Here is a 27295-nt window from a genome sequence, read left to right as displayed (position 1 = left end):
TCATAATTCCAAAAGCTCACTTCTAGAACATGCCACAGAACACACCGTTAGAACTCCAAGAAAGAGAATACCAATAGCCAAAGACTACTTACAGCTCATTAAAAGCAGAAAGAAACCCCAACCAACCAGAACACTGTGGGTTTTAACCACCCAAGTAACAGAATAGCTCCATCAAATCAGACAGGACTTTTCTGCTCTCAGCTTTGACTGCTAACTATTCTCTCAGATACATTAATGGCTTTCTTGGGAGAGAGCTTAACTAGCCATACAGCTTAGTACTAACTCCAGGAACTTTTTATTTGGCTTTGGAACATGGAAACCATCATCTAGTAGAGGAAAAATTATACTAGTAATTGTTTTCATAATCATAACTCAGCCACTCTGCAAAATGTCAGCATATTTTAACACAAGTAATGATGTAGCTTGACTAGCCATTGAAATGGGCCTCTTCCTCATGGAATTTTAGCTTAGAAAATGGGAAGAATGACACAAAGCCAAATCTCTCATTCATAAGCAGGAACTATTTCTCCAGCTTATCTCTAAACATCAGAATCTGAAGCACAAAAATCCAAAGAAAGCTTAACTTGCATAAACTCGATGAAAAAAAAAAAATTCAATCAGGTGTAGCTCTGTTTTCTTCTTTTGTCAACGTTCCAGTGACAACCAGTTACTGGGGTTCGCGTTGTCTTCCATCATTCATGTCTTTTTAATTCTTTCTCTAACAGACTTAAAACACACTTTTCTCCATAGCTAAGAGCGTTACAGGGAAGGCAGCATAGTGTTAAGAAAACACGTAACAGAAGACCCGAATCAAATGGAAAGAGAAAGAAGGAACAGACAAGAATATTCAAGTAATATTCAACTGAAATTCTTCAGTGCTATTTATTATTTTGCAGTACATGAACATAAATAGTTTACCAAGTTCTTCCTCTATAAATCAAGACGCGTGCAGATCAGCATTCCACTAAGACATATGTATGGGATTGGAAAAGCACTTACCAGTGCAAGAAAACTGTTAGAAAGCTGGCAGCTATTAAAATAATTTGTTCTGTTAAATTTATTTTGCAAGGGCTAACTGATTCACTGATGAGTGGGTCATATTCTACTTTGCATATAGCACAGTCGTACTGTTCAAAGTGTGTACAGAAATTATTGGAAAGCGTGTTATCAATACAAGCCTATGATTCTAGCATTTTATCCAAGTCACAAAACCTTTACAAAAATCAGTGGAATTCTGTTCAAGGGAAGGAAAATATTAGAAGAAAGTGTTTTACAAATTTAAGTACTTAATTTTTACTAGCTTCTGGGAAGTAATCAACAGAGGAACTCCCTGCTGCACCTGTGTATTACTCAGAAATAGTAAAAAAAAAAAATTTAAAATTTGGAATTAAATGCCATCTTTGAACATAGTCTGCAAAAGTAAGAATTCCTTATGAAGTGATCACTGACCACCTATTCTGAAACAAACAATCCAGATGATCTGTTTGGTTATCAGGAAACACAGATTGAAACACAAAGCTATTTCATTTCTATTCACCTCTAAAAAGAGATTAAATTCTTGCAAGTTAGAATGCATGAATATGCATTTCTGTTCTGAGGGATTTTTATGTATTCTTAAGCGTTGTACATAATAAGCAACATTTCGAAGAAATGAATACTGGAAAGATTTCAGGAGTGCAAAACAAGTTTGTGCATTTCTAAATTAACATTTGGGAGCAAATTAGTTTTTAGAATTTATTTGAAGTATTTATGTTTTGACCACAAAGACAGCAAAACTGAAAGTTAGCATGAGATATGTAACTTGAAGAGCAATATTAACTAAAATACTAAATGTATTATTTACTCAAAATACCACAGTTTCAAGCTATAAATCAATTAAAGCCTTTATTTCATTAATTTTGGTTTGGTTTACTTCACTTGCTGAAGGCTTCTTGGTAGCAAAGGCTCCTGCTGCAAGTTCCCTCTTCTTGTTCTGAATTTTCAGCATATTTTCTTCCACCGAATCCTTCACAATGAACTGAAATACAAAAAAAGCCCCACTGAAATGGAATTTTTTTTTTTATTAAATTTTAGGATGAGAAATTTATGTACTTTGGGAAAAAAAAGTTAAAAAGCTGAGTACCCTAAAGCACAGTTACATTATTTTGTTATTACTTTGTAAAGAAAACACAAGAGGGAAGGGTTATAAAGCAGTTGGAGGAAAAGGTTTGGCATTTTAAGTTTTTTGCCCTTTTTTTTTTTTTTTAAACACTTACTGGAAGAATATCTACCTCTTTGCTACTTATATTAGAAGAGAACCTGTCTTCAATTTCCCAAGTAATATTTTTGTGACTGGGTATTAATGAGACAGACCAGCTGCTCTTCTGCAGCTAAACAAGCTGCTATGACAAAAACAAAAGCATTCTACATACCTTCAAGACAATGAACTGTAATAGCCAGGCTAGGCAACAGCAATACTACCCCATCTTAGTCACTCCAAATAGCTCAACAGGGACATCTAATTTCTAAAATTATTATTTCACAGGAAATAGGTTACATTTAATAAAATCTTACAATCCAAAATCCACTTCAAAAATCATACCACACTAAGTTTACTGGTGAGACATATAATGTCACAATTCTTTTAAAAATACAGTAAAGCTTTTTGGAAAATAATTTATTTATTCATAACCAGAAAACGGTTCAAACAGATCATCTCTCAACTCACCTTAGTAATAACAACATTATGCTTCTGACCCAGCCTGTGACACCTGTCAAAACACTGGTCTTCTGCAGCGGGATTCCAAGCCTATCAGTAGCAGCAATGAACAAGTTAAGTAACTTCCCTTCAAAATACATAGTAGGATGCACATGGAATCACAAAGAAGTCATTGTACCATCAGCTCTTGAAGAAATACTGCTTGCACGTTAATTACTCCCAACCTAATGTCTCACTACTTAAGTATCCCGCTATAAAGAAAGCTTTGAGAACTTCTGATTATGTATTCGTAACAAGCAGGAACTTCAGGCAAATGCTTTAAAAAAAAAAGTTTGTCAGGAGTCTAGGAGACATAAAATCAATCTTGTTACCATTTTAATTCTGAAATACACACTGCATATACTAACTGCCTCAGTACCCTCTTCCCGATAGCAAAATCTGAGCCAGCTGAACAGAGGCAGTTATTTATCAGTAGACTAAGTCCCCTGACTGTTAAGAAAGCCCACGTATACTTCCATTAATATATGCAATAATTGCCAAGTTAGGTAAACAAGAAACTTGCTGAACACAAAATGCTAGTGTAGCCGTTCCTACTTATGCTTAGGATATAACACTAAGGATTTGTGAAATGCCAAGTCTGTGCTCTGCATTTTTCCAGCGTGTTTTTGCTATCTAAAGGTATAGTACTAATAGTTCTGACAGAATGGGTATTTAAATCTACCTAAAACGTAATAATGTTCTGTGATAAGCAAGTCTCATGCAATGGGCTCACCTTGCCATGTCACCCCCATACTGAAAGTTATCTAGGAACTCTTCTTAATGACTCAGTAAACAGAAAACCTTTGATTTTGTACAATGACACAATGAGACATAAACCAATTCTGTTAAGAATACCATTTTGCTATCAATAAATGTAATTCACATTTTTATTCCTTACAAATAATTTTGCATTCCTGAGTGCTTTAATGAAAGGCAAAAACTTCCTAAATTTAGATATCACCATCTTTCTCAGTCTCTTACAATCACAAAAAGTAACCTCAGACTAATGTCTTCCTTTACAAATTCACAAAAATAACAGAAGAGACTAGAACAGAGGAGCACTGCATTATAACACAGAAAAAAAATACACTGTTCCTGAGATTCCACTTCATGGCTTTTGAAGTTATTGAATGGAACAAACAGAAAACTACATTCAAAGTATCAGAAGAAAGAGAAAGGAAGAAAGAAGGAACTGATATCAAATGCTATGCTGTAAGGTGTCACACCACTTTGTTAACAGTACTACTAGCATTCTTTCCATTCACAGTAAATAAATGGACAGCACAAAAATACTGTGTTAAAACAAAAATGTGCCAGGGAAACAAATGAAGAAAAGCCCTATTTGCCCTTAACAGATACTCATCAGTGGCGTTCATTCTCAGGGGGGCTTTCCTTCTACCTCTTAGGAAAACACCAAAGAAGCTTCACCAAGATTAAGCCAGATCATTATGAACAACCCATTACTCACAGGATCCATTAAAAACACTCGGGAAGCTGCTGTCAGATTTAATCCAACTCCACCTGCTTTCAGAGACAAAAGCATTACAGTTGGGGATCCTGCTTGGCTGCTTTGGAAACACTGAATTGCTTCTACTCTTTTCTTCTGTGCCATTGACCCATCCAAACGAGTAAAGGCAAACCCTGATTCTCTGAAGAGAGAGCAAAAATGTTCAATTTAACAATCCATTTTCAGTGACAATAGGAAATAAATACATTAAAATCCTGACCTCTACTTCGAAATGCATATTTAAAATTCTGCATTTAACAGGTGATATGTTAAAAACAAGAAGAATGTGATTCATGGCTTTATTCCACTAAACAAAGTATTTAAGTAGTCTGTTCCTCTTCTGAAGTTCTAAAAATCAAAAGGATACTATATTCTTTGAGAGATCTTTCTAACACACCGTAAAAGCACGTGTTTATTAAAAAAGACAGTAGTTCTACTTACTTCAAGGGATATTCTATCAGTGACAGAAAAGTTGTGAACTGAGAAACAACCAGACATTTAGCAGTTGGATTATCCCTCCGTAGTTCTATCAAAGCATGCATGAGAGCATCTATCTGAAATCAAATGAAGACTTATGCAGCTTATTCTGACTTGGTTAGATTCCACTCCTACAGATGCTTTGATAAAGTTCACATCAATTGAGAAATCACTGTTCAGTAATACCTTTTAAACAAACTATTCTTAAAATCTGTGGGAAGTTTCTTTTAGTTTCCAAAGGAAACTAAGGGTTGCACACTGTTAACAGTCACAAACTACAGGGTGATTGATGGTGCTTTGGGAAAAAGGATTCACAAACTTGTTTTCCAGACATACTTCCCACTGTCAGGAGTCAACCAGTCCCCTACCTCCAGGGCATATGGAAAAAAGGAACAGAGTACTGGAACTCTGAAAAGTAAGGCTCAAGGCAAGGGACAGCCACCAGGCGAGCGCTCTACTGTAGCAATACTCAAGAAGCGAGAAAGGCTTCCTTCCCCCAGGAATATTCAGGCAAGCTATGCAAGACCCTTGGCTAGGTATGACAGAGGATAAGGAGGCACCAGAAGCACTCTTGGGACCAACATGAGAACAAAAGGAGCTAGAAATTGGATCTGAGGCAGAAGAACATTGCCAGTTTTCTCTTGTAAGGTTTAGCTATGATGAGGTAAAGAACCACTAACTAGAGAATGCAAGTAACTGCACCAGATAAAAAAGAAAAAAAAAATTAAAAAAGTTAATATTCTAGAGCACAATGTCCTAAATCAGTTCTTAGGTCTCCACAGAAAGATTTTTAGGGACTAAGTTTATAACCAACTTTTGAAAGAACAGTAACTTCATTACAAATTAAAATTAAAAATTTAATGTTTCAGAAAAGCAATCTCAAAAAGGTGAAAGTACAAGCAGGAAGATTTAATTTTTGGCAGCAAATGCACAATGAAAGTGAGGCAAAAAATGATGTGGCAGACCTTGAGAAAAAGGTCTGCAAAGTAAAATAAAAATATCTTACTAGTTTATCTGACAAGTGTTATATTGAACATATGATGCCCATTTAGTTTTCCCCTCTAGAGCAGAATATATATTCTTTAGACAAGTTTTAAGAAAGATTTATTTAGATTTTTAGTATCCAAAAGTAAATTAAGAGCTGAATAGTTTCAGTTGTTATAGAACTACTCTATCTTCCGAAACAGAAACAAAATGCAAAGCAACAGCTTTTACCGAAAGTTTTATTCAATTAATACACATCTATGTACTGCACAATGTCCAGCATCAAATTACAACTGATGCTCCTTTTGCCTTGTTTCCCTGCTACAAAATTTGTTTGTGATGAGATTTTATTATGCATTTTCTCCTGTGCTGGCTAAACATGCCGTACAGACTTTTAAATAATAAACTATGTTATGCATATGTAAAGTATGTTCAGCATATTTACACAAAAATTCTAGAGAGTGCTCAACAAAACCATAATGAAAGCCAAGTAAAACACAGTGGAATGTACCTTTGAACTGGATATCCACTCCTGATCAGACTTCCTTCCATTACTGGAGTCTACTTCCCCTTCTAGGGGACATTCCACCAAGTGCTCTACTCGAAGCTCATTCCTACAGAGAGGGCATTTGGCATTTGGCTACAAAAAAGCCCAAATAACATTAGAAGAAACATATTAAATCAAATTATTTATAGTGAGTACTAAAGATCACCTTTACAAAGCACCATTTATGAAATTATTATATTAGTGTTCATACTAAAAATCCTCAGGGAGTACATTAATTCTTGTAACACGCTGCTTTGTCATTTCTGATGTAACAATCAAAATATTTTATTTGTGAGAACATTAAGGTGACATAAATGCTGCATGTTTTAAAAACACTCCGCCTTCCTTAAAAGTGGTCTTCTTTCTGAGCATATTTATACTTGAAATAAGCAGCTCAAGATTTAAAAGCAAGCAAATACTTGGGCTACGGGGAGAAGACTATTTAAAATATCAGAAAAATAAACCATCTTTCAAAGACAAGATCTTTCTTAGTTACAAAGAATGACCTTTTACCCTTTTTCTTCAAAGCCTGCACAGAAATAACAGCAGTCTGATGAAATATGCATTGTCAGGGCCAGACACAGGGTATCTTCTCTTTTTCCCAAACAGACATGAGAAATGAGACATCACTTAATACCAAAAGCTTTTTCCTCTGAAGCATACTCTAGGTAAGGTAAAGTTTAGAATTTATACAATAGCACTTCCATAGGACTACTCACAAAATTTAACAAAAGACTGTGTGCACTAGACAAATACACAACATTGCAACGCAAAAGTGACAAACATCAAAAACTTTTGCCTAACAGAGCAACCCTTTAAAATTAGCTAACTCAGTTTATATAGCAATCTGGCCACAGAACCAAGGCATCTTTAGGCAGGCTGCAAAGCAGACCTCACAAAGCGGATGAATACTGGGGGCTGCTAATCTGGAATGAACCTCTCGCCAATTAAGGACGCTGGCAGTCATAGTCTGCATACATGAATTTACTGCAGCTATAAAGATATCCTTTCAAGAGACAGAATCTTAACACAAAGGAATCTGAAGTAACAGTCTCCAAACATAGTTACAAATTAATCATTCCTGATTTGGCAGCAATCCAAAAATCCTCCAGTGATGAGACAAAAATCAATGAATTCTAATAAATCTGAAAAAGTTTTCGGGGGAAAAAAAATCCTAACAGTGCTCAAGGACTTTTTTTTTTTTTTTTTAAATAACAGGATCACATCTTTCTACAACCCTTCTTCAATTTAGTACTGTAATTAAAAACAACAGAAAACCCACAACACAGCTGAACAATGCCAACACAGATATGGAAGACTTGCAGTGAAAGCATATGAAAGTGACAAAAAGTGTCTCGCAATCAACAACTAGAAGAAAAAAAAATAATGTTTTAATGCATATCTGGCAAGCTTTTACAAGAATGCAGTTAATACACAAAGACATTAGATTACTGTAGAGATTTTATTAGGACTTCTGCATAGGATCTTTACTTACTTGCACAAGTCTGAAGCTAGCCTCAATGAAAGACTGAAATGAAGGTGTTATCTCTCAAGCTGTTAACTACTACAAAAGTTTTTCCAATTTCAGTAAATACTTTTAGGTTAACATTAGAAAGATAAAATGGTCTCCAGGTTTGTAATACAATGAAAGGCCAAACTTCTCACTCAGCAGTTCTGTGTTGGCAGCTTCACATCCCATTCCTCACTGATGGCTTAATGCTCTCATTTGTATTAATAATGGAAACAACAGGCATCTTGCCTGGAAGAATCATGTTTGAACCCAAGCTGTTTTGGAGAGGGGGTATGTGTTTGTTTGCTTTGTTTTTAAGGTGGCAAGTAAATTACTTTCCTGAGCTATTTACTAGAGGAGAGTTACATTGTAACCATTCAGGCACAGGAACTAGCCAACTGAGATGCAGCACTAGGACAAATACCTATCATGTGGAAACAGTGAATTCCCCAACTCTGGAATTTAGATCTCTGTCAGTGTTTTGGCTAGAAGCTGCAAAAACTTTCTTGGGAATTGATTTAAATCAGGAATCAGTTTGAACGTAAGAAAGGCTTACTCACTCACTGCTTTATAAACTCACGATAATTCATCTTCAAAAGAGCAGAACCTACAGCCACCTCTGTTCAGACTTCACTACTATGAAAGCAATCTACGGAACAATGTGGGATTGGGTAAAGGCCCTAGTTCTGCAGATTCCAAGGTCCTTTCTAGGCAAAGCGTAGTAAATACCTTGACTGTACAGTCAAGTAATACAGGTTCCATCACGTCATAACCTGATTTATTTCTCTGCACGCCTAAATACACCTGAAGGTTGAGTAGGGGCACTGACTCTGCTACAGACACATCAAGAACCTCTGCACTGGAAAAAGGCCTCTGCAAGTGCTCTTCCCTTAGAGAATAATTTCACACCACTAGTTTCTCTCAAAATTCTCAGAAACTCTCAACTGGGATATCTGCATCAGAACCTTGCGTGTCTGGCAATGAAATAAAGTCAATCTACATGCCAAACAACACTTCCTACCTTTGTCTTGTTAGCTTGACTGATTATGCACAAGCAGGGACTAATTTGTCTCCTGTTGCCTCCTATAAAGAACACCACCTACGTTTAGTCTGGCACTTGCAGCCCTACTGTGGCTGAGTAGGAGGCAGAACAATTCCAGAGAGGAAGTGCAGCAGCACTGGATACAGATGATGAGACTACCACACTGTCAGATTGCCCTAGAAAGCAACAGGCAAACAAGAAGGAAAAGTATAGCTTAGAAATGCACAAGAAAAATAAAAGCTATGTTTTTCAAAAAAGCAAGAGAGGCTCATCCACAAGCTTATTCTGGAGAGAGAAGGGCCATAAAGGTGGTGCTCTAGCAAGGCAGCTATTTCACTGTAGAAGGTTATCAGCTTGGAATAAGGAGAGTAGACATGATATTAGTTCAACAGTCAACTTTCAATACACAGCTTTGGTCTCTTTCAAGCACAACAATATATACACGCATCACATCACATACAAGCAGTGAAAAGGCATCCAGCTATATGGAGGTATACAATGCCGCACTTGATGCCATCACTTTTACCCTTGGGACAAAGTAAGGTGAGAACTATGGAAAAGGTCTTTGAAAATACTGATGGACCTTAACACTGTTCAGTTTGACAGCTACTCTCTCCATAGTTTGACTTCAGGCCAATAGTTTTTATAGCCCAGCTGATGATTAGGTTTACACTGTTCACCATTTATGATTCAGAAGAACAATAGCTAGATGGACTTCTGGTGATACCAGTTCATTGCTTTTGAATAGCTATTACAATTAACCATAGAACAACCAACCTGTTCATTTCTGATGACTTCAAAAATACATGGCTTACAAAACACATGCGCACAGCGTGTTATCACAGGAAGAGTCAGTGATTCCAAGCAAACTGCACATTCTTCATCTGAACCAGAGCTCAGAACCAACTTCATTTTACTCACTAATGTCTCATGCAGTTCTTCAGGAGTTTTATTATCTGCAAATACAGAAAGATATTTAAAAACAGATTTCCATACAGGAAACACTCTGAGCTGGCACACATCAACACAGTTCCATTGATCAAAATGCAATTAGGACAGTTTATACACAGTGAGGATATAGCCTACAATGTATAAAAACACAAGCTACCAAATACTACAGAAAATTCCGACCTACTATTCCAAAACACATTAAGAGTAATCTTACTTGGAAAAATGGTAATTAGAATTCAAAAGAACCTTGACTGCAGGCTCAGTGTTAGTACGTGTGCAACACAATCCCCAATGGGAACAAGCAGTTTTCATATGGCAGCTGTTCAAGTAGTAACAATACTACGGAGATGACACTATTTATATGTAAGAGTGCTTTATTTTTTAAGTAAAGAAATTCAAATCATACTAGTTACTAATTAATTTCTAAATAATTATTGAACAATTATCCAATCATTTCTCCATCCTGTATTTTTCAGGACGATAAATGACAACCTTCTAAAAAAGGTTCTGACCATATCTCATCGGTCTTTCAGTTTCCTGAAAAATCACACCTATACCAATGGCATCTCAAAATAGGATTTTTCAAACTATTAAAATTTGAGAATTCTCAAATTTAGAGTATTTCAAACAGACTATACTTTCTTCTGAAAGAAATGCATATAATTTTTAACACTATGCAGCTGTACAGTTCTGGCTTGTCAAAAATAAAATTTCACTCTCCTTGCAGTCCTCAGTGTTTACCCTTCCTTACAGCCGTAACAAAGTCAACAGTTTCCTATTCTGCTGAAGAGGCTATGGTTCTGCTGAGATGGCTACCAATCTACAAGCCATTCTCCAAAGCTCCTCTACATCTTCTCTCCTGAGGCAAAGAAAAAAAATTTACTGTAAAAGCACTTCTGTGAATTATTACAACAGCAGATACACTGCTTTTTAACAAGCCTTCTGCCTTTGGCTCTGCAGAGGTCCTCTTCGGTCATTTCTGTATGGGCTGTCAAAGCTTATTAACTCCAGCTTCTAGCTTTCGTAACCACTCGTACTTCATTGCTTTCGTTCATATTGGAGTATGTGCTCAAGTACCCACTTCTCAAACATATTCAAACATACTACGGTATGAAAAAATAAAAGTAACAAAGCTAAAAGTTCAATAATCCAAGCTGAAAAGAGGAAGGCTGGCTGAAGAGAGGAAGGCTGAAGCTAGAAAGCTTGGAAAAACACAAACGTGTTTCTGTTCTTGAATACAAAGTGCGAGTCCTGTTTTTAGAAACACAGGAACCAAAAGCATTCACTCACCAGCTGAAAAACTAGAAGAAGATGTATTTATACAAAGATGAGGATGACAACAAAGCTGCCTCAATCTGAGCAGGACACCAAGGATGTCAGCATAGTGAGTTAGTACAGTCCCTTCACTGAAAAATCTGAACAAGAGTTTTATCATTAGTGTGAAAAGCTACAGCCTGAAGTAACAGATGACATCAAGTGATCAAGTTCAGCTGCTAGAATGATTCTCTGATTTTTCACTTTCCTGTTTGAATATATTTTCTCAAATCCTCTCGTGAAACAAGGTACACAAAATGCTACCAGTAGCATGTTCTACTAGAAGAAATGCTAACATGTGGTGACAAAAATATTAAGGCCATTCTTTACGTATCTGGTATCCCTTTCTGTTTCTCACAAGACAGAACTTCTAATACATAGTTCTGCAATAGTCTCTACTTCACTCTTCAGAACTGAACAGATGCTATGCTAATTTGCAGTTATTAGCTTATGGCATACAAACTGACGCACTTGGCTACTAGAGCTAACATAATGAAAACTTCTGAAATGCAAGTTTGTGATATCAAACTTCAACCTTCCAGATTAAGAAAGCCTTCTACTTACCTGCTAATAGCAGCTTTGCCCTCCTTCTTCACAGACTGATATATTTGCCTCTCTTCCTCTGTAAGCGTAACATGCTGAATAAGTACTTTACGTTCTGGTAACTCCAAAATGGGTTTTCCTTTAACTTTACTTGTTTTAGTTCTTCTAAGGGTGATACTCCTAATCAGAGACTGTAAACGCCTAAAAATACATATATAGACAATATATTACCCAGCTGGGGTTGGCTTGTTGTTTTGGGGTTGTTTTTTTTTTTTTTAGTTTATTGCATAAATACATGTTCTGTACAAAATCCAAGCCCAGGAGTACAATATAATTAATCAATCTGAAATATTAAATAATTCAAATTATTTAATATTTATTAAATTAAACTCAAAAATTTAAATAAAAACTAATGACACCTGCATTCCAATTTTAAACATGAAACACTAATTTGTCACATTGCCCAAGCACTGCCAGTCATACTCGTTCACAAACCCTTTGGGAACACTTCGTACCCAAGTCCTCCTGGAGCTCCCATTGTGACTGGACGTTGAATTGTTCTGTGCCACCACTCTCGATCAGTGAAAGGTTTCAGTTTTAAGAAGGAAATAAGACACCACAAATCCTTTACAGAATTCTGAATAGGAGTGCCTAAACAGAAAACAAACAAACAAAAAAAGATTGTAAAACCTCGAAGAAACTAAAAAATACAATTTTTTAGTCAAAGTGAAAGTTCTGTGCTTTCTCCAAAACATACACCATGGACAAGGTCTCTCATAACTAGGTTGACATGTCATTAAGTAGACTACATATTATTTTCTTAATTAAAATATTACAAAACACTTACACATTTAAGAGTGAGAAAACCGCAGCTCTCAGTGCTGGGAAGACTTGGATGTTATTCTTTCCCTTTCAGCTTCACCAGCAGTGGTTATACCATGATCTTCTTTAAATTACATTTAAGGATCACATGCTTGCATGGTCCCTGGCAGTTTCTAGGATGACTATTACATTTCAAAAAGCTACTGAGGTTCATATAACTACCTAAGAGTGTGAGCTTCTAACCAGACATAATATGTCAGTTCATAAATAGGTCCCTTTTTACTTGCACTTCCATCAAACCTGTGTACCAAAAGTTATTTTAAAATTTGTGTCTATGAACTGAATAAAAACAAAAACAAAACAAAAAACCCAAACAAAACCACCAAGCCACAAAACCAAGCAAACAAAATCAAAAACAACTAAAAGAAGACACACCTAAATCACTGCTCAAAGACAAGTTTAAAAACATTCCAAATGAATCTGACACAGACATTAACCATCTCCCAGAAAAAGCCAAAGTGGAAACACAAGATGGTGTTATACTACGATGATTTGCACTGCATTTCCTCTGGTGTCAAATATTTTACCTGTAAGTACCCATCTTCTGTGTCCCTCCAGATTTAAGGCAGCTTTAGTTTGCTGAGCATTTGGATTTCGTATAGTGTGCCCCTCATCCAACACAATTCTCAGCCACTTGACTTTGTGTAAAGGGCTGTCACCTCTGATCTGAAACACAGTATTCTTTTAATCTTTGACTCAATTTAAAATCCTTTTTGCAATATGGATTAAGCAAGCTATTAATATAACAACTCCACAATTAATAATGGATAGTATTTATTCGCATCTTGTTTATTTATCAGCACAGAAGAGCAAAACTAAGAATGAGGCATTCCTTCTTCTAGATTTAGTGATTCCTGGAAAACGTTACCAGTCTTCTCATACCTGAATATGAGGAATGAGCTACAGCAAAAATAAGCTTAGCCTGAAAAGAAGAAAGGCTTCAAAGACACAAAGATATGGAAACTGGACCAGAGAGCAAATTAAAAGTTTATATTATACTTAAAGATGTAATCTTCAGGCTTTTAAAATAGCTGGAATTTCTATGAAAACCATCACTTTACAAATACATCTCATGCAATGAGCTACTTGGTTGCAGCCCACGTGCAACAAGAACTACAGAATTATGGTTTTTAAATGTTCCATATTCTTCAAATTTAATAGGAGAAGGCAGAAATGGGAGCCTCATGCCACTGAGATTTGGGGAGATTTACATACTTGCCATCCTTTTCTATCCTTAAAAAGTCTCTTCCTTAAGCTGCCATAATTGCAGCCAAATAATTTTCTCTAGAGGAGCAATAAAAAACTCCCTTCATTACCACAGCGAACCTGTAAGAAAGTATGTAAAGCAAAACTACAGCTATAACCTTTTGATTGCCTACCAGAATAGCACTTGAATATACTGCCATCATTAGCCCAAACACTGGGAGTCTTGAACAGTAAGGGATCTTCAAAGAACACTTTCTCATTTACTTACTCCATAATCAGTAGCTAAGATGTTGTATGTTGTCAGTACGATGTCTTGTTCTGAAAGAACTGATGGGTCTTTGCTACGGTCAGAACCATAATAAACATAAATATTTACATGAAAATCTTGGTGGATATGTTGTTCAAACTGGTCCTGAAAGAAAAGTTGTCAAAAGTCATCCAAAAGATACTGTGTTACTACGTGATTGTTAGAATGAAATTCTTGTAAATTGCCTTAACTTCCTCTAGCTCTGTGACATTCTACATCCACTTGGATTAACAAAAGCAATTTGAATTTGGGTTTCTTTTTACCCCTCCACCCAGGTGAGAAGAGGGACCAGAAGTAGTCACCTCAGTCATTAGTAATAGACACAGTATCACATCCTGGTAACTCTAGCTCTACTTCTGGCACAGTATTAGTTCACATCCTGATGCTATATGCACTTCAAAATCTACTGTTCCTCCCAAACTGTAATGGAAGAGCTTTTATATTCTTTTTCACTTTCTACCTTCATCTTCTCATTGTTTATTCTTTCACTGTTCATTTACAGCTTCTTCCCTTTCCTGGGTTAACCACCTAAGTTTTAACATAAATGACAGCACAATTGTCGAAGCATTTATTTTAAAGCCAGTGTGTATATTCCCTACAATTTGTTCTGTGAAGCACTCAGCATACAGTAATCTCAACAGCCAATAAAAATCAACAATTTGAAGTTTGAAGCACCAGAGTCACAAGTTTTCTTTTTAAATACTTAATTCAGTTTTGAGTTGACAAAAAGAGTACTTTTTTTTTTTTTACACTATTCGATGTTTCCCAATTACACAATTTCAATGTTTTACCTACAGTCTAAGAGTAAATTGTTTCCTTTTCTTATTAATGTCCTAACCACAGACAACAAAAACTTCCAAACAAAATATAACTTGAAAGTTAAAGATATCCCCTTAATACTTGTATTCAAAATGTCATGAAAACAAAAAAATTTAACTAATGCAGAGACAGAGCTAGAAGGGCCCTTCAGCCTGTTCACCCCAGCAGACCTACTCCCACAAATCACCGACGAGATTGCCAAATTACTGAACATCTCTAGTAAATGAAATGTCACATGCATTATCAATTAAGTACAATAATATTTTATTCTGAGCATGCAAGAAGAAGGACCTGTCTCCTCCACCTTCCTCATCTGGTTTAAGGAGTTAAATCACATGAGTTCCAGAAGTGCCAAAGTGCATCTGCCTAGTCAAAAGCAGGGAAAGTGAGCTCGCTCTTTCTGATAGTGGTGAGCTCACTACTCATGGAACTGCATTCTCGTTACAATACTACTCCAGTTTTTAAATTTCTATCAAATAAACCTCCCTTGTGAAAGCAGCTCTGTTTCATAAAAAAGGTAAACCGTGACCTTTTACTAGCATGAGAGACTACAGGGAGTACTATTTCTACTGCATCATAATCAACATATAGCACATTTACACATTAAAACAGCTTAGCACTTACAATCCAGTTGCTTAGGACAGACAGTGGACATACAATCAGTGTTGCTCTGGGGCCATCATCAGAATGTTTCTTCTCAACTGACTGAACGCTGGCGATACCTGAGAAAACAGAAGTCATATTTAGTGGCATAACAGTTCACTTTAAGGCAAAGTAGAAGTTCAAGAAACTTACGGTTCCCTGAAGTCCTTTCTAAATTTCTTCACCTGAACAGCATCAAAGCAATTTACAAAGACATAAGCTTCATTTATTATATCAAATATGTATAATACTTCAGCTTCAAAAAACTCAGAAATTAATATTGTCTGTTTATCCCTTCATTACCTTTTCTCTTTGTTTGTCTTTTTAAACAAGTAGATGAAGGTAGAAGAACAGATGCAAAGCCAGTATCTTCTTGGATAACACAGGAAGTTGCTGCAAAAAACCAAACACAGGTTTTTCACCCCATGCAGAGCATGTGTGTGCATTTATTTTTATGACACGCTTCATAAAAGTCAAACCTGTTAACCAAATTACTTCTCCTCTCCAATACAATAATGTAGAATATCTCGAGTTGGAAGGGACCCATAAGGATCATGAAGTCCAACTCCCTGCTCCTCAGAGGACTACCTAAAACTAAACCATGCAGGTAAGAGCATCGTCCAGACACTCCTTGAACTCTGACAGGCATGTGTGTAGAAATATAGTATCTTATACATCTATTTCAGGTTATGAATCTTCAGAGGAATGCAGTTTACCAATCATTTAAAAAGAAAAAATAGTTTAGCACAAGGTTTCATTCCAAGTACTTTAAACCTAAACTTAACTACTTACTCCAGAGTACCTGTAGCCCTTCATTTTTTTTCCATGGAAGATACTTAGTTCAACAAATGACACATGTTCTTGCCTCTTCATGATCATATTTCAGGTATTTACTACAGAAGATGGACTTAGTTTTTTGAATTTGTTTTTCCAACCCTAGTGCCCTGACAACAAGTCTATGTAAAATTCTAAAAATCTTAGCAATTCTGGTTTTCACCATCCATTTGACCCTGCTCATAGCTTGTTACACCACCACTCATTCAGCTAAGGAAACAAACTACAACACTTAGGACTAAAGCATTGCTTTCCTGTTCAGCAATTTCTAAAATTATATGCTTAAAGTTTTGGTTAAATAAAAAAAAAAACCACAACAAAAACCCCCAAGTAGTTTAGTTAATTCCTTTTCCAGTTAATCTGAAATCCTGTTCAGTTTGCCTTCAGAAAGGAAGACACCAGGTGTTACAGTAACCAATTGAAAAAAAAAAAGACAACCCCCCCCCCCCCCCCCCAAAAAAAAAAAAATCAACTTACTCTCTGTTTGTTGCAGTAGCCATTCTTCAGACTCTCCCAAGTCACTGCTTCCTGAATATCTGGGTTTCTTGGCTTTATCTCTAAGATATCATCATTAAGAAAGAAAAAAAAAAACACAAAAAACCCACAACTCTACTACTGCTTGAATTTACATACTAAATCTCAAGAGCATAAAGCAAATGAACTTGATATTGCAAATAAGATACCATTGTGATTTGAAAATTTTCTCTTTAGAAGGGTTACAAAAAGAGAAAGCACAGAACACAGCTGCAGGGTGAATGATGCTCATAAAACTTGGTACAGATTATCACTGAAGTTCACACCAATTATAAGGAGAGGCTAGTGTGGTGGGAAGGTTCAAACACATTAGTAAGCTTCACAACTTCATCAGCTCAAAGCTGTGTCTCTGTCAGAAGCATGCCTGCAAAGTATTTCTTAACCACTTAAAAACCCAATTGATACTAGAAGAAAGACTACTTCACAGCCAGTTTTTTAGATGCCACACACTGATGTTATCAGGCACCTTTACTACTGAAGGAGACATCCAAGCATGCAGTCACGCAAGCCACGTAGAATGAGTTAATGCTTTTTTAATATATTCCAAAGTGCAACACAGATACAGAACACTTATGATAAATGAAAGCAGAAGTATAGCATACTGAAAGGTGAGGAGAGAGTGGGAATACATTTTAGGCTAAGGTTAATCATAACCAAGCACCACTTCATTTCTACTCGAAATCTATGTAGCAAACCAATGAAAAGAAAAAGATTATTCCAGCTATCTACCTTTTTGGAAGACAACTTGAGTATTTCAACGGAGTAGTTTCAAACTTTTTTACGTTAGAACCACCAGGCTCCATCACATTGCTAGAGTCTTCATAAAGAAGAAATAGGTATTTATGAAAAATACACATAGTCTTCAGCTTGGTTATCAAACCAGCTTTAGTGTAACTTTATCAAGAACAAGTACAAACTTCCTTTAAAACAACCTTAGTTCTGCATGGGACAAGTACTACTGATACTGCGATCACAAGTGAAAAATAAAAATACTCTTAAAACAATCTTAAATATTTACAGTCATAAAATGCGTACTGAGTTTGCAGGTGGTCAAAACCAAACTGTCAAGAAAGAGGAAAAAACAAATGTAAACATTATACTATTAACAGTAAGGGTAAAGTTCTATAAAGAAGTTTTAAATAATGCTAAATGGTGAAGGTTTTTTACAGGTCAAACCTTACTAATTAATGATTTCCACGTTGCCAAAAGCTAAATGAATAACAGCAACATTAACAGAATAAATGTGGTAACATCACAGATGCACGGGGGAGGGGGTTGGTGGGGACCACGGGGGAGTTGTTTTGTTTTGTTGGGGTTTTTTAAGGTCTTCTATCAGGTAGTGAACAAAACATCACCTCTGCGCTCTGCCAATAATAGAATATCAGAAGCAAATGCAAAAAAGAAAACGCATTAGGACAGAGTTGATATCAAAACTGAAAGCAACAGCACTTACAGAAAGAGTTTTGCTGTAACTCAGATAAGTAAATTCATGCTTGAATTCCAGATTTAAACTTCAGTAAAGAATTTTTTTTTAAATATTAAAAAAGTTTAATACAATCCTGAAGATGGCAAAACTTGCAAAGACTCAAGAAATAGGTATCAATTTAATGTACAATAGAATGAGAAATGGGGGCAGGGGGGTATAAGGGTTTGAAAGACATTATCACCACTTTTTCAGATTAAATAACAGTAGAAACAGGCTCTCCCCTCACTGCTGTAAATAGTATCTTGTTAAAATGCTTGATGCTCTGGCGAAAAAAAAAAAATCTTGGATGCTGCTAGGCATTTCAGCTTTGATAAAGGTTCTGATTTTCTGGTGACACTCATATTGACCCCCATGAAAGTCTGCATTTTCTCCCTTCCAGAGTACTGATAAAAATAACTTTCACCAGAGGCAGTTCATACTAATGTGGTCTCTCCTTATCAGTTCCTTTCATTTCTCTTGTGCTATCAGTTAGGCCATCCATACTAAAATTCCTTGCATGGGAGGACAACAAGGGAAAGTTACTGCAAGAAAACTTCAAGCCCCATACATTTCTTTGGTCATTTTCAAGAGCACGATGGACATACTAACAGCAACTATAATTTTTCCATATACATCTATAAATTCTCCCGATACAACCTGAAAACTATAGGTGTGATAAAATCCTTCTAAATACTTGCATTTGCTCATTACTTAAAAATATTTCAAAAAAAAACCCCAAAACAAAACAGTGACTTAATACAGAACCTAATTACAATTTAACTACTAATCTTTACTGTTTATTTAAACAAGATTCTAACAGATGCGTAAGTGCTCCTGTTTTATCTACAAGGAAGGAAAAAGGAAAGCAAAAGGAACCCAGAATCCATTTCCTGGATGTTGTAGCTTTCCTGGCAGGGTGCAACTTTCTCACAAGGCACTTAATCTTCTCATATATCAACTAAAACATCTTTAAAGGTATGTTTTAAATACTCTTCTGAGATATTTAGTTTGTCAAGAGTTTGTGAAGACTAGCACCGACCACAGGCTAAGAGTACCCCAGGTAATAACATTAATTATCATGCAAACATTACTGGACTTTTCATAGTTTGCTGTCACCTTTACATAGTCCGCGTCCAACGTTGTTCTTGCTGTTAGTACGAGATTCCTATTGAGGAATGGAAACTTTTATTCTTTAATGTAGCAACTGGAAAAAAAGCCAGTAACATTACTACACTAATCTGACCAGTGATTAATTACTGCTCTGAAACACGAAAGACTTGCTCAGTGGCAAGTCAGTCACTTAAAGGTGCTGAAAAAGCTATATTTTTTTTTTATTTTTAGTAGCCACATACAGAGTTCAAATGAAACTGTAGAGAGGCAGAGGAGAGAAACTCAGTCTACACAGCTGCCCTAGAAAGAAAACACACTAATAACATTTCCCACTTAACATTCTGAGGTCAAACACAAACCATTATTTTGTTAAATTTAGACAAGCATGGTAAAATGAAACAAAACCCCCAGCCTTAATACTGTCAGGGAATACTGCATAACATATCACCTAATCCTAGCATTTAGTTTATTTCACCGTCTTGAAAATCGTACCATAACGAAAGCAAAAAGCACTTGAACTACACTACTTAAGAAGAGTTTGCCCATTGGTGTTAGTTCACTAACTGTAGTTTCCCCATCTCTCTTCATTTCAAGTATTTAGCAAAAATATAAACCCAGATGTATTTATTTATGGACTTTATACCAAGACCTTCTGCTTGCTATTTGGTTGTTTCAGGCACTTCCTCCAAACCACACAGGAACTATGCATGCACAGCCCCAGAGAAAACACACTATTTGTGCAGTCACAACTTGCCTATACAGGAGAAATTTACAAGAAACTGAAGAATTTATAAAACTTAACATTGAAAATATTTATGCCTTCATAAATTCTTCCTTGGAGTATACTTAAGCATACACTTCTAAGATAATACAGTCTACAGCTCAATTATATACTCTGAAGTAACATAGTCCACCTACCTTCAACTAATCTACCCTATTCTTCCTCTTATTTGATGTACTTGAGTAACTTTTTCTATAAAACGTATACAAAGTTCACTGTACAGAAAGTTACTAGGCACGAGTTTTTTTACTAACTGCTATATTAACTCTGTTAAAACAATCTTCTTTCATCTCACCTCATAAAACTTATAACTTGTGATCTTTTCAACAGGAAGAGGCTTGCCATCTTGAAAATTTGTGAGAATCAATGCAATAGTAGTAAGTGTTTTACCCTGCATAACAGAAAAGAACATATTTTCCACACATGAAAACGAACCAAATTACCAACCAATCAAGAAACACGCACACGTCCTGTACAAAAAAAAAAATTTAAGCTTGGTAAGTATTATTACCAGTCCCATATCATCAGCCAGTATTCCTCCAAGAACATTTTTAGGTCGCTTCTTTTCTGCGAAATTTGTAAGTGTATTGTAATAGAAGTTACTTCTCTCTTCCCAAAACGGTGGCAAATCATTACTGTTCTCACATGAAACCATCCAAGCTAAAGCCTGCTTCTGATGGGGAAGCAAGGGTGTGCCAACAGCCTGCAAATTAAAGAGATACGTTATGCACTATTCACATATTAAATATGACATTCCATTTTTGGAAGAAAAATTTTTTTAAAAAGTCCTTTGTACCTACTAAATTTTTTTCTGATTCAAGCATCTCCTGCGTACAGACAAAGCTAAATACGCATCTAGATGTTTATGTATTTATATTTTTATAGAAAATGGTTTCTAGCTTAAGAAATACCTCTGCTCCTTCCATTTCACAAGTTTTATCATCTTCCTTCAGATCCTCAAACAATTTGTCAAATTCACTTTTAAGCTGCATAAATGAACACAAAAATTGCAATTAAAATTACTGCAATTAAAAATAACCTCACTAAATAATCAATTACTATTAAATTACAATTACCTGTCATATAGTAATCAGTATAGATAGGTCTACCACTTTAGACCTGATTTGCTGGAATATGTTTGTTAACTACTGCTGTATAAAAATTAAGTTCAGTTTTTCCAAGACAAACACATGCCAATACAAGCAAGAGCTTGAGAAGGGATGGCTAAATATATCCACATCCTTGTACAACACTCACTAAAGTAACTACTTCACTCTAATTTGAAAGAGCAAAAAAAAGCAAAACCAAAACCAAACCACCACCCAACCTTTCACGTATAACCCTGGGCCAAAGCTGAAGATAAAAAGTCTGGAAGTCGATTTTATTTTCATTTGAGAACTTAACATATTTGTTATCTGGTAAAGCATTAGGACAGAGAAAAGAAAACACACCACCACAACAATGTAAAAAGATTACCGAACAAGCAAAACCTCCCAAAATTACATGGGACTCAAGGCTGTCACAGCTAAAACGTCTGCTTACAGTATAAAAATGAAAAAGCTCAAAAGTTCAAGATGACTTCAAAGCAAATCTGTGGTTCAGAAAAGAAAAAAAAAGCAACATACTTCCACTTCACAAGCACTGTTTTATTAATGAAAAAGTTAAAGGCCCCCACTGTTAAAATTCCAACTTCCAGGTGTTTAAGTATGAAATGCAAACCTGTTCAGTTGTCAACTGCACAGCAGCATGAACTGGAGCACTGTAACTCGGACCAGCTCTCCCAGAAATCCACTTTGATCCAAAACCACATTCTGAACCTACTGCCATTAAAAAAGATAGGATTTTAAAACACAACAATATGATGACTTCCCAATCTCAACCTTCACTGGCTCATAAGTAACAATGCTGCTAAGATTGTGGGCTGTAAGACAGTATCTTTCACCATTTGTCTTTTAGCCTCAATTTATCCTTTACTTTAAATGGGCCACAAAGGCTTTCCACAAAGCTTCCTAAGACTCACAGGCAATGAGCTATGGGTTGGGATCCTTCGAGATGGCAACCGTGTTTCTTAAAAATTGTTGTTACATGAAATTTGACTTGGTAACAGTATAATGACTGATAACGCAAAATGCTTTTTCACTCCAAGCTCTTTTTCTGTTAGCTATGCGCAATAGAACCTATAAGATAAAAACTGAAATCTTCCTATATGTAAAACAGATCTATCCCTCACCAAGCGTTTATTTCTGCACACATCCTTACTCCTGACCACCACTGCTTTCACAAAGCCTAGTTCCAGGAGCACAGGTGCTTTTTGTGCAAGGCTGGCTCTGCAAAGCATCAGGTCTGCTAAGCTTATTTGTTCAGAGACATCTCATCTCTATTTGCTCACACCTCACTAGTAGGATACACATCCTAGCACTCTGCTAAAAAGCAGCACTGTCCCTGAAACACTCACCCTATGAAAGGGTCTAACTTGTTTCTTAAAAAAATTTTTTTTCAAGTCTGGAGAAATGCAGGGAATCATTATGGATTTTTAAGGAACTTAGGGAATCGAGTATATTTCTGAGGTTGCTTAAATGCCTCTCCAATTGCTGGCTGGTAACATAAAAGACAGGACACAAAAGTATACTTCCTATGAAGTTTAAAATTAATAGCTGCGGGCTCTGCATTATTCCCCAACTAAGTTAAAAAATAATTTTGTGAATTGCAGGACTATGATGAGGATTAAGCCCTTAAACATTTCTTCCAACCAATGGCAAGTTCAATCTGAATATTTTAAAAAGGAAAAACCCCCAAAAGTTCAAGACTTACCTTTCAGAGGAGGAGCCAATTTAAATCCATGCCTTTTTAGCTGATCTAGCACTGCTTCCTTGTTTTCTTCTCTTCCCCAAAAGCTCATTTGTACAGGCATAGTAAAGGCATTTTTTGCTCCGTAAGGGACAACCCTGATAAAAAGCAGGAAAAAAACCCACAGCAGTAATCTTTTAATTGTTTAATTTTGTATAATAAACCTTGTTATTTCTTCAGCAGTAGGTATTCTAAAGTGCTTATTTTCATCAAAACACAGAATGTTCCAGATAGGTGTTAGTACTCATACTGCGTAAACCTTTTACATGAACCACCACATGCAGTTAATTTAATAGTTCCACAACAATCTTTAAGGAATTTGCTCTCACTAGTGTCTCTACATTTTATCATATATGGGAAAGAATGAACTGTATGCAAGTAGTTCAGCAGAAGAATAAAGAGTCTGAAAACACAAAGCTTTAATCATATTACCAAAAGCTGTCATTTCTGTCAAAAGAGAACACTTATAAATAGTTTACAGAATTTGCTAGTGTAGCAACAAAAAACATTTCCATTATTTATATTCATGGAACCAAAAGCATAATCGTCACACTTACCCTTCAACTAAAGCTAGTTTGTTGTCCATAATGCCTGCCAATGCTGCTGCTAGTTCTTTTTTTATATGGCCTACCTGGTCTCCATTCACATTATTTACTTTCACTGCATTTTTATCATAAGGATTATTGGGCTCTCTCTGAAGTGCAACCATTTCATTGTTATTAACCTAACAAAGCAAAACAAACAAACGCCAGAGCACATTCATTTAGTTGCAAATTATTTGCAGAAATATCTAATATACATTTACTTAAATACCGTGAAGCTTAAAGATTAATTTGGTATAGCATTCTGTTCAGCCAGTCTAATAACCTACTACTTACTCAAAAATACCAAAAGCATTACAGAAGAGGCACCTGATAGATGTCAGCAATTTCAAAAGTATTCCTGGGAGCAACTACCTTCAACTGCTAACACAATTTGTAAGGGAATAAACATCCCTTTTTGTCCCTGTAAACAGTTCAAAGACCCATCTAATTTCTTGTTTTCAGTCATTTTCATTTGCCTTTTGTGGGTGAGCAGAGCTACCAAATAACTAAACCAGGTTTGAAAGCTTGCTACCTTAATTAAATTTTGAATTAAAGTTTTAGATTAAGTACTTCCCGTGAAGAACATCAAATACAGCAAGTTAGGGAAAAAAAAAATCTATCAAAATTATACTCGGTCAAAAGTTCTAGGAATTTCTGAAATTTAATTAAACGTATTTTTTCTGAAGCTGACAACTTTTTCTTCTGCTTTATAATTTATCATGCACTTACAATCCCTGTGTAGTATCGTAATCCAACAACACTTCCTCGCAAAGTGCCATATAAGATAGCTGAGTCTGTATCCTCCTCCGTTCCAGAAGTGTCACCTACAGAGAGGAAGTCTTCCAACCCAAGACTAGAGTAAAAGTCAGAAGAGGAAAAACGGGAATAGTTTCTTTCTCCTCTGCAGATGTTATACTGAGAGCATCCTCTCGCAGAATCTCTACAGAAAGACAAAGTGTGAAATATTTGACAATTAATAATAATTATTATTATTTCCTTGTAATCTATTTTACCCCTTTATATAAGGCTACCTATAAACCCCAGTTTTACAACTTTATTCAGATATTTACCTGGAAACATTCAAAAAAAGTTTTGTATTAGGAGAAAACTTTGTCTGCCATTTTTTAATCCCTAATAAATTAGTTTAAGCCAATTATAATAAAGAGTTGACAACTTAACTGACTAAACTATGGTATTTGTGCATTCCGCTCTACCTTCCCTCACGGATTATTTTTGTCAACAACATTATGAATTCTCCAGATTTAGTTACATCTCTAATTACACCTGGCACAGCAAAATTTCCATGTATTTTCCTAACACAAATTTTTCTCATCTAAGAAAAAGGTTAAAAAAAAACCCGTTTGTAACTTATTAACTCTGTATAACTTCATGCCTATATCCACAGAAGCTGAAATGCTAGAATAACTGTTCCCTACATATTTATTAAGCTTACCTTCACACCTTGACATCTATTACTAATACTTTATAATAAACTTCAGAGATAATCAGCTACTCCAACCTAACCCAGGTAATTACACTATGTATCTCTAATACAAACTTCCATCGGCCAGGTTCCCCTTTTGGTGAAGAGATACACCTAGTTAACTCACGTTATTGCACACGAAGAGATGGAAACATCTCTGGCCATGCATTTAATACATGTTTGAGTGAAGATCGACATACTAACAATTGTTTTAATCAAGTAATATGCAACAATAAAATCTCAAAACAAGTTTTAACTCATACATAATAACCATGACCTTTGGTATATCCCAAAACTACCCTACTGTGTTGCTGGATTAATTTAAGAGTACTGCCAATTAAAATAATTACTCTCCGTATACTAGTCATTCAGAGCTTGGCATAGTAAACTTTGGTTTCTTTTGCAAATGATATCTAAAGTTACTGTATAATCGGCATTCCATTTTCTCTGGCAGAACCAAACAGCAGTTTGAGGCTTTGCTCGCAGATGAGCCAGCGAGGGGTTAACTAGAAGCCATTTTGCCACTGCCCTACTGAAAACCTCTCCGGGAGCCCCGCCAGAACGCAGAAGCCACATGAACGGCCCTAGCACCCGGCATCGACAAGAACAGGGCGGCGGAGGCTGACTTTCTACGCTAGCCACCTCAGTTCGCCCCGCCGCCCGCCAGCACCTCGCCGCCCCCCGCCCCGGCCGCCGCTCGCAGGACACGGCGCGAAGCGGCCGAGCGCAGGCGGGACCCGCCGCGACGCAGGTCAGCACAGGCGCGTCCCGGGCACGGCGCGGCGCCACCACCCCCGTCTCACTTGGGCCTCCACGACATGGCGGCAACAGGGCTCCCGCGGCCTGCAAAGCTCAGCGAGCGCTACCCCAGCCACCGCTCCCCGGCCGTGAACCGGCGCCCGCGCTCCAGACCCGACAACGGCAACCACCAATCCCTGCCAGAGACCCCAGAGACTCCATAGACGTTGGCCAATGAAGGCACTGCGGACAGGAAGAGGGCGCCTTTTTGCCCACCCCTCCCCGCCTGCCCCGTGCGCCAGCAGCCTTCCGGCGGCGCGGAGCCGGGGAGGGGGCGGCTGCGGCGCCGCGACCCAGAGCCACCCGACAGGCGGGTCACGCACCCTTCTCTCCGGGGTGCCCGGCCCTACCAGCACGCCATGTAAACTTTATCAGACAAGTGGTAGTGTTAAAATAATCTATTTACAGCGGTAGAGAACATCTGCGATTAACCGTAAGTTACAGACAAGGAAATGTTTACGAGTTCGCAGAGACGCTAAGAAACTGAAAGAGGGTGCAAAGGGCAAAGCATGGGGTTGTCAGAATACCGTTTTCTGAAAGTTCATCTTGTAATAAGAATCTGATTTAGAAAGTAGCATCTCAAATACACTAAACAAGATAAAAGCATATGGTACACTACCTTACACAGAAATAGTACATTGTTGAGAATCGTTGAAGTATCCATGTGTGAACTCATCAATTGTTGCCATGGTCACTGATAATTAAAAGCATTTATATCCTTGCAGGATAGAGCCTGCTGAAAAATACTTCATGTCACTTAAGTGAAACCACTCTGAAGCTTTCTACAGCTTCTCCCAAAAATTGTAACCAAATGAGCTGTAATTGAAGTCAAATAAGATACTTGCTGTAACCCACAACAGATGAGGAAAACAATTTTTCATTGGCCTACTGTTAAAAAAAAAAGATGAGTTTTACAGCTTTCTTTGCTAAAAACTGAATACATTTACCCACCATTCCAGGGTTCCGTTCCATTCCATTAAATAACTGAAAATAAATACTACTACAAAGTCACTGAGGCAGCCACTGCTATCCATTGAAAGAAATGTTTTGTCAAAAAGGGATTTATGCAGCAGTCTTCTTGGATAAACCTGGATGCTAGATGAAAGAAAATTATATAGTTTTGTCTAAAGATGCAGGTTAATGTAAAAAAACCAACCAAACAACAAAACACGAACAACAACAACAAAAAGAAACCCAACTCCCAGCTTTTCAACTACTTATCCTTAAAACTTTGCCAACAAATTTTGTATAAGGATTATCATCGGGGCAAACTGTCCCAGCATTAAAATCTAATGTATCATATGTATAAATTCATTGGCTTATAATAGATTTGCCAGACTAACTTGGTCAGAAGCAAAGACAGTAAAAGAAAACCCAGATTGTTAGATTGA

At 36.7% G+C, this 27295-nt stretch overlaps 1 protein-coding gene across 3 annotated transcripts; it reads right to left on the bottom strand.

Annotated features, from left to right (window-relative positions):
- Positions 1-846: 846 nt before the first annotated feature.
- HLTF (helicase like transcription factor) lies at positions 847-26077 on the bottom strand. Of its 3 annotated transcripts, none has more exons than XM_076341588.1 (24): positions 25910-26074; positions 24353-24563; positions 23597-23763; positions 23004-23137; positions 21912-22012; positions 21104-21178; positions 20704-20895; positions 20488-20583; positions 19418-19466; positions 17566-17653; positions 16780-16859; positions 15772-15861; positions 15451-15548; positions 13969-14112; positions 13022-13160; positions 12128-12263; positions 11634-11813; positions 11046-11170; positions 9582-9760; positions 6217-6345; positions 4686-4798; positions 4206-4386; positions 2708-2788; positions 847-2017 (listed from the first exon to the last, which is right to left on the bottom strand). In XM_076341588.1, the coding sequence occupies exons 1-24, from the start codon at positions 25924-25926 to the stop codon at positions 1865-1867; spliced, it is 2958 nt and encodes a 985-aa protein (XP_076197703.1). In that variant the 5' UTR covers positions 25927-26074; the 3' UTR covers positions 847-1864. The 3 variants fall into 3 exon arrangements, with proteins under 3 accessions (XP_076197703.1, XP_076197704.1, XP_076197705.1); XM_076341589.1 differs by having other exon boundaries at positions 21912-22009; XM_076341590.1 differs by lacking the exons at positions 847-2017; positions 2708-2788; positions 4206-4386 and having other exon boundaries at positions 4705-4794; positions 25910-26077.
- Between the last annotated feature and the right edge of the window lie 1218 nt (positions 26078-27295).

The sequence above is a fragment of the Aptenodytes patagonicus genome, chromosome 6 (genome assembly GCF_965638725.1).
Source record: "Aptenodytes patagonicus chromosome 6, bAptPat1.pri.cur, whole genome shotgun sequence".
Lineage (NCBI taxonomy): Eukaryota > Metazoa > Chordata > Aves > Sphenisciformes > Spheniscidae > Aptenodytes > Aptenodytes patagonicus.
Note: the sequence above shows the minus strand (reverse complement) of the source record. Positions and strands in the feature narration are given on the sequence as shown.

Coding starts and splice junctions, on each gene's coding strand:
- HLTF (XM_076341588.1), bottom strand. Junction 16,860..17,565: donor TCAAGTTGTCTTCCAAAAAG/GTAGATAGCTGG, acceptor ATGATATCTTAG/AGATAAAGCCAAGAAACCCA. Junction 4,387..4,685: donor CTGATAGAATATCCCTTGAA/GTAAGTAGAACT, acceptor CTCTCTCTTCAG/AGAATCAGGGTTTGCCTTTA.